The 16,202-nt window shown below is 40.0% G+C and overlaps 1 protein-coding gene across 1 annotated transcript; it reads left to right on the forward strand.

The window, feature by feature from the left end:
* Nucleotides 1-334: 334 nt before the first annotated feature.
* LOC132996000 (up-regulator of cell proliferation-like) lies at nucleotides 335-13,818 on the forward strand. The gene is made up of 4 exons (XM_061066286.1): nucleotides 335-453; nucleotides 1,405-1,448; nucleotides 2,666-2,723; nucleotides 8,388-13,818. Exons 2-4 carry the CDS (start codon nucleotides 1,425-1,427, stop codon nucleotides 13,088-13,090), a joined length of 4,785 nt encoding a protein of 1,594 aa, XP_060922269.1. The 5' UTR covers nucleotides 335-453; nucleotides 1,405-1,424; the 3' UTR covers nucleotides 13,091-13,818.
* Nucleotides 13,819-16,202: the final 2,384 nt, after the last annotated feature.

Here is a 16,202-nt window from a genome sequence, read left to right on the forward strand (position 1 = left end):
TGAGTAGAAGTTTCGTAGCTTGTTTATTTTCTGCAAATTCCACCACATCTGCATGTTTGTCCCAGTCTCAGTCTATTCATGACAACTTTACAGTTCATTTTGAATGTGTGGGAATGTAATAAATATTGTAAATTTTGTTTCCATGGGCTTCACCATTGATTTCTAGAATAGGCAATGCACCAAGCCTCCTGTGTCTGGCACTAATTCAATTTACTGCAAACCGTCCCTTTCTGGGAAACCATGTGACCGTGTCAAACTGAAAGTGAAAGTGACTTGCTGAGGACCATAAAAGGAGTGCTCTGCAGCACATTATTGCATTGACTCGTGTGGTGGAGAGAGGTGTTTTGTCTACGGCATCAGCAGAAATACTTTGACTGCAAATCCTGCGTAACTGCAAAAGAAAATCCTGGACAAAAGAATGCAGTCGTGCCATTGGTGAATTTCCTTCAAAGGGTAAGTTTCTTATGACAGAGTTTGGTCGTTATATTGTTTAGTCAGTGATTTTTCTAATATGTGCCTGATGGGAGGACCCGCATAACTACACAGATAACATAGCTTTGTGAGGAATAAATGAAAATTACTTTTTTTATGTCTTATTTATAAGATTTAGTCTTTAGAAGAAAAACAAACTTTTAATCGCGATAAATCTAGATTAATGAATTTTAATGAATCTTTTTGTGAGAATCATTGATGTGATGTGAGAGGGGTCATTTTAAAGACTGGTTTATGTAAATTATTGATGTGATCTGCACCCAACCGTTTCGGCAAATACTGAAGCCAAGTTGGCTGCAGGCTGGGATATTTATAGCATGTGGGGAGTTGTGAGGGACCAAGCAGAAATAACAAACAACCAAATCCATACAATTTACAAAAATAGAAAATAAATTACTTAATCAGGGCCTGAACTTAAAGAGGTCAACTAAACAATAAGACAACTATATTTTCAACCTAACTAACAGAGCTCCTTTACAAATGACACACTGGGGGTATACACTGTATACACAGACTTGTCCAGGGACACAGGGGAAACTGAATCAAACATATAAACATAAAAAACCTTTTAGAATAAGTAGATACACAAACAAACAGGATTAACTTTAAACAAATAATTACAAAGTCAAACACTAACCCCCCCCCCCCCTCCGTGCAGCTCACTGCAAACAAGTGTCATTGCAAATTAAAGAGAAACTAATAATAAGTAAAGAAAAATACAGAATATTGACCAACTTGTGTGCACCCAACTCAGAAAATGAACTCTCCGTTAAATAAAGAGGCTATGAACAAAGAACTACGTATGTGTAATGTTTTTACTGAAATTAAATGTAACAAAACCATGCTAACACTGAGCTGATGGTGTAAACATCACAGGAATGAAGCCTCACAGAATTGTCTTCTATTTTACAGTGAGAAGCACAAGTGAGAGGATGGAGAGTACAGCCACAATGGAGGTAAACAGCTAATCTAGTTATTTTGTGTTGATAAAAACAAATTCTATGGAAACACTAGCCTGGGTGCCAGACGAACTTAGCCCCGCCCACAACATTTGAGTCCGGGAAGTTCGGTCTGGAGTCGCTCCGTTGGGGAGAAACTATGCTCCAAACAGAAGCTGTTTGATCCAATCAGATCCTCAGGGCGGGCTGTATACGATGATTGACAGATGATCTACAGTGACGTAGTCAACCACGTCAGCAAAGAGCGCTGCCTGCCGCTGGAGAGCTGAGACATAGACATATATAGTGTTTATATCTATGAGCTGAGATGTGTCGATGCTGCCATCGAGTCTGTTTCAGAGACATCGACAGCGCATTCATTTTGAAAGAGGAACAGAGGAACGCGATCAAGGCATTTGTAGATCGAACAGATGTTTTTGCCGTCCTCCTACGGGATTCATAAAAATTTTAATTTATCAGCTGGCCCCGATGCTGCAGCCACACAAGCAGTCATATAAATAAAAAGAGAGTGGGGGGGGGGCGCTACGCTCCTCCGCACATATGAGACAAAAAACACACATGTTGGGACGCTGTTAACGTTGGAGCAACAAGGAAGTGAATGCTTGAAAAAAACGATTAGCTGCCGTTTCTCCTCCTCGCTGATCTCCTGCAGAGCCATGCCAGCGGAGCTCTGCAGCGCAGCGTGCGGATCAGCAGCTCGTAGACTTCTGGTAGCGACGGATCTCTGTCAGAGCCTCGCGACCGGGACCGGGAAGGTCCCGGGTCCCGGTCCCGGTAGCGCTGAGGCTTCTTCACGCCGCCGCCGGCCGGGGCTCTCACGAGCAGCCCTGGTCTCCAGCTGCTTCCTGGGGGCTTTGCCTCCGGTGGAGATACGAGCGGCATTAGCAGCATTTCCATTGATTTATTTATAGAGTGAACAAACTCGTGAAACAGACAACTGACAACAACTATGCGTCGCTTGACATACGTCAGATACTACGTTGCTCTGATTGGTTGTAGGTCTATCCAATTGAGCGAAGAGGCATTTTGTTTCCTGGTTCCGTTGAAACACGCCCCATAATCACAGCCCAATGGAGCGGTCTCAGACTCATATTCTGACTAGAATAATGAGTATGACAACGTCAGGCTATGGAAACACTTCACTACAAGCTAATGTGTATGGGATAATAAGTTGATTTGCCACGTTTGCAAATGTGTCTTTTTCATTTATCAAGGGAATGGGCGATGGAGATCCACCTGTTCATCATAACCTTGGCGGCAATAGAAACAAAGGTCAGTCTCATGCTCTCTATTGTTCAGATTGACAGGCACCATTTAATGTGCAGTTTGTAAGTAGTTTAAAGTAGTTATTAATATTTCCATTGTCAAAACTGTGGGCTCTTTAACAGAGCAGAGCACTACTGTGAAGACAACAGGCAGCCATGAAATTCTTGAAAACTATATGACTACTACTAAAACTACAGGGTTTATAGTTATGGGTGGCTAATGGGGCACAGAGGCATAACAGGTGGAACAATAAACCTGCTCTGCAGCGGCTCCCTGTACAGTGTTGTGCGTGTCGCGCATATTTTTCGCGAACAGTGAACTCACGTTCACGTTCATTTGTTAAATCATCATCGTATCAGGCCAGCATGAAATACCAGGAGCGGGCGAATGTGTGTGTATGTGCCGCCAGACAGCGCACACACACACACACAGGCCCCGGGGCTCCGCCCCCACTCACTCGCTCAGAGACTCACAGTTAGACCAGAGCTCGTTCCCATGAGCAGCCGGTCAGTGACAAACAAGACACAGTGTTCAAAAACCAAGTTGAAAAGAAAGTACGATGAAGCCTATCTTGTTCCTGGGTTCACAGTGATGAAGGAGGACATGAGGAGAGACAAGTATGTATTTTAGGTATGAAAACTTTGCCAGCTGACAGTATGAGACCCAACAAATTAAGAAGACATTACACCCCAGTCACATGCATGTGTTCTTTTTGGTTGAGCTTCTTGATCATTGTAACAAAGTGATTTTTTTAATTTTTTCTCTATTTTTGAAAAAGTACAGACTGATGGAGGAATGTAGTGATAAATGTCACCAAAAGTACTTCAATTAAGTTGAATTTAAGCAAAGTTATTGCACCATCTTTTGAAAAAAGTGGCAAATGTCACAAAAAGTAGTTTGAAAAATGTTTTTTATTTGCACATCAGAAATTCCTGAATGTAATGTGAATTTAATGTTCATGTGGTTTTATGTAAATACACATGTTAAACCTGGCCCATTTTGTCATAATTTTTTGGGGGTAGGGGAGCAGGTGGGGCATGAAAAATATTCTAGCTCCAAAGTGGGGCAAGACAGAAAAAGTTTGAGAACCACTGTGGTAATCTAACAACTAGTGGACAAACAGGGAACATGCGCCTCATTAGCATTTACAGTAAATGCCTAACCTGGCGTATCTCTAAGTTACGTTCCCATCAGTTACTCAATTTAGTTGGACCTCAGTCCACAGACAGTCCTTCCTTTAAGATGATCCTGTGTTCAGGGCTAAATGCTGATGCAGCAGTGCTTGATCAGGTTTTCTACTGAGGACATGATAGAAGATCACTATCTTGAAGCGGGTGGTGGGATGACTGCACTTGGTCCTTTAATGCAGTCCACTCTAAATATTAGCCTATATGCACAGGTCTCTAGCTCTGATGTGAGTGAGACTGACTGGGCCAAGTCCTGTGCGGACAAAAATTAGGCGACACTGAATAAATCTTCAAACAAGGATGTTTGTTCAGTCTATTTTCAGCTTTGGCCTCAGTTTTCTGAAGTGCATTTGACTGAGCCAAGACATCAGGTAGTGTAGCTCCAATGGTAGGCAGTTGTCCTTACATTTCACAAAATATAAACTTGTCATTAGATGGCCCAATATTGCACTGACTGATAGTCATGCTTTTCAGTGGTTCTAAAGGACGAAATATGCTTCTCCGTTTTGACTGACACGGACTGAAACAGACAGAGAAACGCCCTCTCCGAGCGCCTCAGAGAGCTTTTCGTGCACCTCTGATTTTTCCCACTATCCGTGGGCATTTCGGAGAGCCTAGTGACAGCCCTTGGCTGTGATTGGTCCGCTAACGACAGCATTTCCGAACGACACAATTTCCGGACCTCAAACTTCCTGTTTCATTCCCTATATCACAATACCCAAACACAACTACGATTAATGTGACAAGTGTGTTAAGCCCGGCTGACGGTGGCTGGTTAGAGGTCTAAAGGCCGGTGCATGCTTCTGCGTTTACACGGGCCCGGAGACGCAAGAAACCCCCGCCGGGCCCCTCACGCCCCTTCCTACGTCCTTACGTGTGTCGGCCAATTTTTCTAACTAGACGGCAAAGCCCCGCAAGCGTCACCCGCCCGTAAGGGCTGTGATTGGTCTGCTAACTACATCATTTCCGGAGTCGCATTTCCAGTTCATGCCCGGAAACCACGGAAGATTTAGAAGAACAAATATGGACCAAATAGAAGAGCACTTGGCAGAAGAGATCCAAAACTATGACCACTAGTATAACCCGTCACTAACCGGCGGATTTTTCCGCCAGAAAAAGGCTCTGACGGAGCCTGGCGGGGAATTGCATGGCAACACGCGCAACGGTTGGAAAACCATGAATGAGAACAGGTCCTGCGTTACAGCTGCGTGTCTGCGGGCCCCTGACAACGCAGAAGCATGCGCCGGCCTTAACGGCATGTGTGTACGGTCACATACGGTTATTACGCCCTGTCATACAGCGCTAGCGTGCTAGCCACCATGCTAACTGCGATGGTAACAACGCAAAAACCCGCTGCCACGACTTTAATTCCTCGGCTATCATGACACTGTTTCTCAAATACCGTCAGGTTAGAAGCAAACACTGGGTAGTAATTAGTATCTGGAGTCACTGCTGACTGTGTGTGGAAGCTGGAGGTAAGCTAGCTGGCTCCGTGTAGCTTCAAGCCGTGGAATTAGCAACACAGTTCGGAAACAAGACCAGGAAACTGCTGCGCTAAGAAACGATAACATAAGTATTTTGACCCGTTGGGTGTCACTTTATTTAGTTCTGTTAGTTGCCATCGTTCACTGTGTGTGAGGAAGGCCAGGAGGTAAAAAATAAACAAACATGGACTTCTACGCACATAGAGGTAGGCTTCTCTCAGCTCGTCTTCCGTTGCGCCACCTACTGTTTGGCGGTGAATTGTTTTCAGTTGTGAATTTTATCATGATAGTAAAAAGGTTCAGTTTACAGCTTAAATACGCGTATTTAACTTCTCACCCTTAAACAGCCATTATACACCTCAATTATATACCTCAGATTTCATTTTTATTAGTTTTTTTTGCATTTGCAAAGATGTTAAAATCAACTATCAATGTATGATCTTGCAAACCTGGCATATTAGCTTGAACAACTTGAAATAGTTTCCTCCATTTCCAGTCCAGTATGTTCCTAGTGTCCATTACATATCATTTAGCCGATATATTTATCCAAAGCGACTTATAATAAGTGCATTCTACCAATGCACTCTGCAACATTGTGGCGTGCAGCGTAATGAAAAAAAGGCTGTCATTACCCTTATGAATTGCAAAAGATAATTTCTAATATAGGGAGGTGGTCCACTCTCACAACTAACTGGTTGAGGTGGGGGGTACTTGCAAGGTTGAACAGAATGTGAAGCCCAAAAATGAAACCTTCATGGAGTTAAAAAAAACAGTTAACAATTCAATTGCTTGATGTTACATTTCTGCAAGTGTTATTGACATCATGTAGCACGAGCGTCGCCATTTTAGTTTCACCGGAACACAATATTTACACCAGAGTTAGAAGCTTCTACTTTCAATGTACATTCAGTTGTCAAACACGATGACCCTCCCTTTCCTCCTTTACATGGCCATTTGACAAATCTTTGATCAACCAATCAGTATGTGAATAAGGAATGTTTGCATGAAATGGGCAAAATCCCAGTAGGAAAAAGGAAAGGATTTTAGAATTTGTTTCATTTCAATTTCAAATCGTGTGTGGACCTTTCTGTCTCGAGTAAGGTGTAGATAATTATTTTAGCTGTTAAACGTTATTCACTCCAACAGCCTCACAACTGCCCTTAAGGTCAATTGCAGCCAATCGAGTCTACAGGTATGTGTTTGGTATTGATCTACCTTTTCAACTCTTGGAAAGAAAGACATAAAAACATAATCCCGATAAATGACAACTCTATTAACTGTTGCGTTAATATGGAGGTACTGTGCAGTAATGCCACATTATATTACGACATTATCACTATTAAGATGACGTTAAATACATTTTAACAAGGTTATCCTAGGGTGGCCCTGAGAGCTTAACGCACAACAACTTAAGAAAACACATGCAGAGACTGCAGAGAATTGAGCTAGCCATATGTCTGCTTTAGAGACAATTACCTCACCTAGCAACAGAAATCCGGTAATTGTGACAATAGTCAGGCTAATGTTAGCTTGTATCCGATGAAAAGTCTAGAGGTAAAAAAATATATATTTGAAAATTGTGATGTGCCCGGGGCAGTCGTAAATTGTTTTGATCTTTGTCCTAATATTAACGAAAGTCTGTGCTGGCACACCTAAGTGTTGCTATAGTGGTTTACTTCATAGCAGGAGTTACCCATTTGTCTGTTTACCTTGCAATTACAACAGTAAGCTGCAGATCTCATGTTACTTTGATGATGCACTTGCATTCACTTGAAAAAATGAAAAAAGCTCTGGGTAAAAAAAAAAAAAAGTTCAAAAAACAGGATTTTCCTGTTTTTTGAACTTTTTTTTTTTTCCTGTTTTTCCGAGATAAAATCCTGTTTTTCGAACTTTTTTTTCCCCTGTTTTTCCGTGATAAAATCCTGTTTTTCGAACTTTTTTCCCCCTGTTTTTCCGAGATAAAATCCTGTTTTTCGAACTTTTTTCCCCCTGTTTTTCTGAGATAAAAATCCTGTTTTTCGCTCAAATTTTTTTCCATGCTTTTATTTTGAAAGTGACGTATAGCGTCCATAGACGTAGCGTCAAATAAACCTGAAAGATCAGTCAAAAGTCTCGACCATCTTTCGGGGGATATGCTACATATAGGTAGAGGATAGTTTTTATTTTTGTCCCGTTAGTGGCTTTATTATAGAAGATTGGTGTGTAGTTCCTGTTATAAGCAGGTTGGTGGTTGGAACTCTTGTTTTGAAAGGGGTTCTAACGGAAAAGGGTTCTATCGATAGAGAAAAGTGTGAAGGAAAATAAATGAGGGTGCTGTCGCAATTCAATAACCATCTCTCGTGTCCTCTTTCGGCTGAGGCCTCCTGACAGTATAATAGAACAAACCGCTTGACTACATTAGTCTGTTGCAGGTTCAGGCTGATGCAGCAGGAACCATACTCCATGCGTGTGAGAGCTTCAGGCAGGATTAAGGGAACGCCTTTTCCAGAGAAAACTTAACTCAGAAAAACAGGATTTTTATCTTGTAAAAACAGAAAGTAAAAAAGTTTGAAAAACAGGATTTTATCTCGGAAAAACAGGAAAAAAAAAGTTTGAAAAACAGGATTTTATCTCGGAACAACAGGAAAAAAAAAAATTCGAAAAACAGGATTTTTATCTCGGAAAAACAGGGACATTTTGTTTTTACATATTAAGCTAAAAAATGGGACAAATGGATGGACTGATGGATTCAAAACATAACGCTTCTGTAGCTATATACATTAATAAAACAATCTCTCATTTGTTATTTTTAATGTAATAATATATCATTCGTAGATATTGGATTATTGATTTATAAGGTACTCTAGTAAAGGTGTGAAAAAAAATGTCAGATCAAGATATATACATACTAACTTATTTAACACATATAATCCACACCTCCCTAATGCTAAGGGGAATGATCTGAATACCACTGGCCATTGTAACTATGGGTTTAATAATCATTGTTTTCATGCCCACAGGGACACAACTGCAGACCTTGTTGGAGGATCTGGGCTTGAAGCAGCACTACACAGAGAAGCTAACACTGAGCAAAATACTTCAGATTGACCTGAAGGCCATCACTGATGAACCTGTCAAGTGCAACTCAGATCTTCCATGGTATTTCTTAAAGAAACTAATGATGGTTAATGTGACAGCAAGAAATTTACAATCAGAACTTGAATCATCCAATGATGGAGCAACAGAAACAAACGAATTTGACTTCAGTAATCTGAGCGACATTACAGACTCAGGTGACATGGTAAACCCCCTTGACGTAATCACTGCGCTCTTCCTGTGTTCTGATGGGTTTGTGCAACAGGAAATGGCCCTCAAAATGTCCATGTGTCAGTTTTCTGTACCTCTCCTGCTTCCAGGTTGTGACACAGACCAGTGCAAACTAATGCTTTGGGCCATGAGAGATATTGTTAAAACCTACAGACCTCAGTCACTTTTACAATCCAAGGGTTTCACTGAAGAAAGAATTGTTCTCTCTGAAATTCCAATGTTATCTTTTGTGAGACTGGGGGAATGTTCCATGTCCAAGTCAGAGATTCTCAATAAGCTTTTGAGCAATTCTGAAGAGTACCATGACTATTTTGTTCACCATGATATGAAGTGTGGTGACACCCCAAGAAGAATATCCAATGGACTGACTGAAATAACTTGGTATCTTCCTTCTGGCAAAAAAAACATTGATATTTTCAGTGAGCCATTAGCTGTAGCTAACCTTCGTGGGGACATTGCCTCATTTGAAACTCAGTTTTCTTTCTTGTGTCAGACATCTGCAGCAGTGTTTGTGTTCTTTGACAATTTGGACCCTGAGTGCAAGCTGCTAACCAACCTCCACCACAAGACACAGATGTTTTTGGTTGGTAACCAACAAAGCAAATCCTTTAGTATGGATGCTCTCAAAACAGTAGCAACAAAGCTGGAATTGAGTAAAGTCAACATCATTACAAAGACCAAGCAGAAAAATTATGCAGACTTTGTCCAAGGTTTGCGGAAAAAAGTCAACGATGTTATTGAGAACACAAAAGAGAAGATGTGCATTGAGAAGATGGCTGACATTGCCCATGACTTGGGAATCTTGGTTGATGAAGACTGTCCAGAGTGTCAGACTGCCAAGGAAAATGCAGACGCCATAACATCAAAAATTCAAAACACCGTTGACTACAAAGCCACTCAGCTTCCCTTGCATGGCGAAATATGGAAGGAATTGACAATTTTAGAGAAGGAAGAATTTCGACTTAAAAATCTTGGATCTAAAGACATAGAAACATACAAAGCAGGGCTTCAGAAAAAGAAAGAAAAACTTCGGAAGAAACAGAGCTCTGAAAACATGTCAGATGCCATGACGTGCTTCATCAAGGCAATATCAAGCCCAGGCTTAGAGAGACGTTATTTCCTGAAGTGGATGCGAATGAACCTTGATAACCTGTCTCGAGAAAAACTGTCTGGCCTCAGGAAGAAGTACAAAGAAAAATGCAAAGATGCTAAGAACAAAGAGGCCATCAGAGTAATTGATAAAGAGCTTTCCAACAGCTCACTGGGAACTGAACACTTCTTCCGTGAAATGGGTCAGATTTATGAAGCTTCTGTTTCCCTTCCAGAACACGATCTGTCACGTAAACAACTGCAGCATCTGCCCAAGATCTGTGCAGGATTGTTGCTTGATGGATTTCCCCTGGAGCTTGTAGATGGAGATGCATCCAACATACCTCTCACATGGGTGAGTGATGTTCTCTCCCAGCTCAATGAACAGGTGTCTCCAAAGAACAAGATACTGGTCGTCACGGTTCTTGGAGTTCAGAGCACAGGAAAGTCCACTCTTCTTAACACCATGTTTGGAGTGCAGTTTGCAGTCAGCACTGGCCGATGCACTCGAGGTGCTTTTATGTTGCTCATCAGAATCAATGAAGATGCCAAAAAAGTCCTAAACTGTGACTTCATGGTCATCATTGACACTGAGGGCTTAAAGTCAGCAGAGCTTGCACAACTGGATGATAGCCATGAGCACGACAATGAGCTTGCAACACTTGTTGTGGGGCTGAGTGACATCACCATTATCAATATTGCAATGGAGAATTCCACACAAATGAAGGACATCCTACAAATAGTTGTGCATGCGTTTCTCAGGATGAAAGAGGTGGGCAAAAAGCCCAAATGTCAGTTTGTTCACCAGAATGTGTCAGATGTTTCAGCCAATGAGAACACCCTAAGAGAGAGGAATCTGCTCTTGGATCAGTTAAACGAGATGACTCAGGCAGCAGCCAAAATGGAGAAGAAAGAAAAGAACAAGTGTTTCACTGATGTCATGGAGTACAATCCAGACACTGGGAACTGGTACATTCCTGGACTCTGGAATGGAAACCCACCAATGGCACCAGTCAATGCAGGGTACAGTGAAGCTGTATATCAGTTCAAGAAAAACATCACTCAAATACTAGGAAACTGTGAGTCCTCTGCTAATGATATCTTGAAGTTTAAAGGGTGGATGTCAAGCCTGTGGAGAGCAGTGAAGCATGAAAACTTCATCTTCAGCTTCAGAAACAGTCTAGTGGCTGAAGCATACATGAAGCTATGCACAGAATTCAACAAGTGGGAATGGGACTTCAAAGAATCCATATACAAGTGGATAACAAATGCCGAAACAACCATCTCAAATTTAGGAACACCTGCTTCCAAATCTAAAATAGTTGACCTTAAAGAACTCATCTTGAGTTTGAAAAGTGAAGTCGCCACAAAGCTGATGGAATTGGAGAAAGTGCATCTTGAAAAACTGAACAACTATTTCGAGCAAAAAGAAGGCCATGTCCATCTCGTAGAAAGATACAAAGAGGAATTTGCAAACAGCGCAAGGAGTCTTCGACGAGACATGCAGAACTCTGTGTATAGTCAACTCACAGCAGCGGCTGAAATCAAACAGGGACAGACAGAAGTTCAAAAAATCAAGGAAAATCACACAAAAGAAATTGAAAGAGCAGTGTGTGCACTGATCGATGAATGTCGAAAGAAAAACATGCAGATGGGAGATGAAGAACTGAACCAAGAATTTGGCAAGATGTGGAAAGAAACAGTAAAGAAACTGTCTTTTTCCAAACAAAAGCCAACAAATGTCTTCACCAGTGTCTCCCTTTACTTAAGAATAAATCTCACACACAAAGGGGGTCATGCAAGTGAATTGCTGAGTCAAAGACGCCTGCAAGATTGTGGCAAAACATCTTTCAAATATAAAGCCAAAGGAAAGCTTGAAAGAGCTCAAAAGCAGGCAAGCAATTGGCTACCCATTCAAGATCCCACAATCAGGATACAGAATATAGCTGACAACATCATAGCTGAATGCATTCAGTATGTGAAGGAAAAGGGGAAAACAGATGCACCTGAAGCAGATGCAAAAAAAACAAAAAACTACTCTGATGCTTACATCCAGGAGATCCTTCGCATTATTGATGAGAGGCTGCAAAAGCATGAGGATGTAACCGTAGACATTGAGTTTGAAGTTTCTCTAAAACAGCACATCTGTGGCATTGCAGCCAGAAACTTTCAGAAAATGCACGAAGATTTCCTAAAGGAGAATGACCCTCACTTATGTCTGAACAAAAACAAAGAAATGTTTTGTGATACTTTCAAAGATGTGTTCAATCAACGAGACCAGAGCCAGAAGAAGGCAGAAGAATTCACCAAACAATGTTTGAAGCCTGCAGTTGAAAAGTTTGTCTACAGTAAACTGGGTCCTGCTATCATTAGTGAAATGAGGAAACAATCACAGTTCAATGCAAGAGTCTACTCCCAGTATGAAATTTTACTGGATTTGCTCTCAAAGCACAGCTTTACGGAGTACGTAAGGTACATTCGCTCATATGAGGGATATGTAAAGGAGTGGATACTCGACCAAACAGTGGAACACTTATCAAAAGATTCTAAGATGTTTGATCTAGTGGATCCACATCTTGACTCAAGTATCAGAAGCATAAAGGCTGCAATCCACAAGGCCACAAAGAAAACAAGTAATGACTTGAAAACATTCATTAACAACTTCTGTCAGGAACTTGGTGATACACTGGTCATTTCCCAGGATAAACTAGGTGATGTCATGATGCTGAACAAAGCAAACCAGGTACAGTTTGCTCACTGGTTCACACAGTTTGTGAATAAAATGGAAGACGCGCTGAGGCAAGAGTTTAAAAGAAGAGACATCCAGACTATACTTAATCATCTTGATGTCAATCCCCAGAATGAGCTTTTCACAAAAGTGATTGGATGTGGTAAACAGTGTCCCTTCTGTGCAATGGCCTGTGTATGCGGAGCTGGTGACCATGCTGTGCATGAGGCTTCACTGCATAGGCCACAGGGTCTGAATAGATACAGGTGGATAAATACACAAAAACTAGTCACTGACATATGCTCGTCATCTGTGGTGAGTGACAACCTTTTTAGCTGTGATGCTACTAAAGGTGAATGGATCCCTTACAAAAAATACACGGACATCTTCCCAGATTGGAAAATTCCTCCAGATGGAAGCTATCAGGCATCAGACTACTGGAAATATGTAATGGCAACGTTCAATGAGGAGTTTGCAGAAGAACATGGTGCAAAGCCTGCTGATATTCCTACAACCTGGAAAGATATCACACGTCTGCAGGCAGAACAGAGTCTCAATGTGTCATTTAACATCAACTGAGAGACAACATGCTATCTGATTTAGAGAAGTGCACATCCTCCTCATTATACTGATTCATTATCCTGTCATGGATCATTTGATCCATTTGTGTTCACCTTTATCTGAGAATGTTTTTATGTTTTTAACATAATCTGCTTAAACTCTGTGTTGATGAGCTCACTAAAATACAGTCTGATAGTCTGTGTACATTCTAGGAGCAGATGTTAAGAAACATACCAAATAGATTTTAGGATTTTGTTTGACATAACATCATTATCTTGCCTCTAAAAAAAAATCACGCAAATAATCTAGACAGAAATTGTTGGTTTTTCTTTTATCAAATTTAATGTGATATGCTACTTTTTTGTTTCTATGACAATTCTGGTGTCAAATATTTACATTTATTGTCTCTCATTAAAACATGACCATGTCTGTATGTGGTATCATCCCAATCAAACAGAATTGAAGAAATCTGTTCCTGTGACGTATCTAATGTGAAATATTTGCATTTCCAATGTAGGAAAAGATTGAGTGTGTATGTCAATATGTTGTTGAGGTTTTTTTTCTCTTTAAATTTAGCACAATCTTTTTATTTTCTCCCTCAGAATGAGGGGTTTCTTTGTTTTAAGTTTTATCTTGTGGTAACTATCTACACTTTGAAAGGAATTAAAAGATCATTCACTCCATTTGTGGTGTTGTCAACATGTACGGATGAATTACTCAATTAAACAGATTCCATAAAGAAACAATGGCAGTGCTCAGCATGTGTTCTTCAATGTTCCCCAAAGCACAATCACAGCATACAGACCAGAACAGAAATAGTATCACCTTTAACTTTTCTTTTTCATATCTACAGTCATAGGTTTTGTGTTGGTTTGCTACTGTGCTAAATCTGCATTTACTATCATGTGTTTTTATTCACACTAATGGAAACGTGACATCAGGTGAACCTTCTAAATTTACTTACCAGTCTGATACAGTCAATAGTTTTTTTCTCACAGGAGTAGAAAGTAAACTTTAGTTTCAAGGTTCAGCAAATCAGTTCTTATTTAGCTGGTAAATCTACAGGATGGCTCTTTTTAAAATATCATCACATGAACCAGACTAATTTTAGATGTGTAATACATGAAGAAATATCTGAGAAATGAGAGCCCTTCTCTCTCGCCCCTTTTCTCTTTCTGATTTCTGCCCTTCAACATCCTTTTCTAACAACACACACCCTCAACTCTGACCTTAATGACTGCTACAGCTCTTTGTGTTTTTCATTTGCTCAATGTTGACAGTGTGCTTTAAAGATTTAAAGATCAAATTTATGTACTTTTGTATGAAAACAAGCAGCTAGTTTTCGCCGGAGCTGAGCAACATAATCTTTTATCTACTACAGGATTTCAGCAGATTACTACAAGATCAATTTAAAGTAGCAGTGTGTAAGATGTCTAAGGATTTATAATTCTCTCTTTGCACAAAACGGGATATACTCCTCATATCTAAGTTATATTTACTCTGTAGTGAGCCTAAAATAAAAACCGTAACGGAAAGTACTTTAATAAAAATAAGTAATAAACAATAAATGTACCACCGAAAAAAACAAAGGAACGGCCCAGGGTTCATCTGAGAAGTGAAAGTGACAGTTAAAGTGAGGCGTGGTGAAACAGGAAATGAGGGCAAACAACATGTTGTCTCCACGATGGAAAACTACTGAGAGACAAAGAGTTTCTGACGCTGAAGTCTCCAGTTTTCTGTTGAACAGGTAATTTACTACATCAACATGAATTCAATCTGTTGTTTGATAGATTAGTTTTATTACTATGCACCAGAAATACAATGTTAGTGAACTTCCCACCACCTCAGGATGTGAAATTACATATTACAGGAGAAGACAACTGTGTCATGTATCACTTTTTTTCTTATGGTTCTTTAACAGCTTTCTGACCCTGATACATCAACTCCAATGAAAAAAAAACCTTTTTCAGATCCAGCTTTGTTTAGCAATGGAGTTTACACTGGAATTGATATTGCAATGTTTATTCTCTAATGTTTTATTATCAACAAAAAGTTTCTTTGTTCCATTCTTTGTTATTTTCTCTCTTTTCTGACTGCCATTTCACCATATCTATTTAAAAAAAGGTTTAAATACTTTAGTATTGTATTTTAGTTGTTTCCACAGCTTGCATTTGAAATAAATCACTCACATCCACAGTCCATGTTCAAAGTTGTTAACATGTTTATCAGACATTGAATGGTTGAAAACCGGAATTTCAGCTTCACAAGACTATACAAATATATTATACTAACTTTTTTTGTACCTCTTGTGGAATACAAACCCTGTAAGTCATTATCATATAGCATTACTTTTGCCAAACTGGATATAAATGTCAAATATTATATTAATAAGTATTGTAACTGTTTTCAACATGACCACTATTCGTGCTTGAAAAGCAAAACTGAATCATGATGCCTTTCACGCACACCAACCTGTGTAAAAAAAATCTGTTTATTCATATAATATAAATACAAAATAAATACAGCAAATCTGTTTAATGTCCCTTTTATTATTGCACTTTTCATTACAGTGTCAACCCAAAAATATGAATATATGCATGAAACAATTAACAATTTCAAAGCAAATGTGTGAAAATAGTATTAGATAAACAAATAAATAAAAAAGATACAAGAAGTCATAATAATAACCCAAATGATATCCTTCTGCACCTTTATGCAGTTGTTTGAATACCTGTGGTACTATATGAAGCTTCTACAGCGGTCTCAAACCCTTACATCCTCCTTGTACTGCCTGTGAATATGTAAAACACTTGTAGGCAGTACTGGGAGAAGTACAGTGTTGGACTCACACAGTTTTCAGGATCCTGACCACAGCATATTCTCTGGCTGTCTGAAAGATGTGTCCCTACAGTTCATAGGAACACCATGGTACTCCAGCAGAAGGTGGGTCACCATGTCTGCAGCGGTCAGCCCCTGTGCTGCTCCACACTCATCTCTTCAGTAAGTGTCTGAAAACAAACAAAGGAGAAACTCAGAGGAGGCTTAATATTAGATCTATGTTATTTTTGTTATATGATAATGTCAGTTATTAGGGGTCGTAGGCTTTAATGTTTTTATCCCACATATGTAA

This window comes from Limanda limanda, chromosome 22 (genome assembly GCF_963576545.1).
Source record: "Limanda limanda chromosome 22, fLimLim1.1, whole genome shotgun sequence".
Lineage (NCBI taxonomy): Eukaryota > Metazoa > Chordata > Actinopteri > Pleuronectiformes > Pleuronectidae > Limanda > Limanda limanda.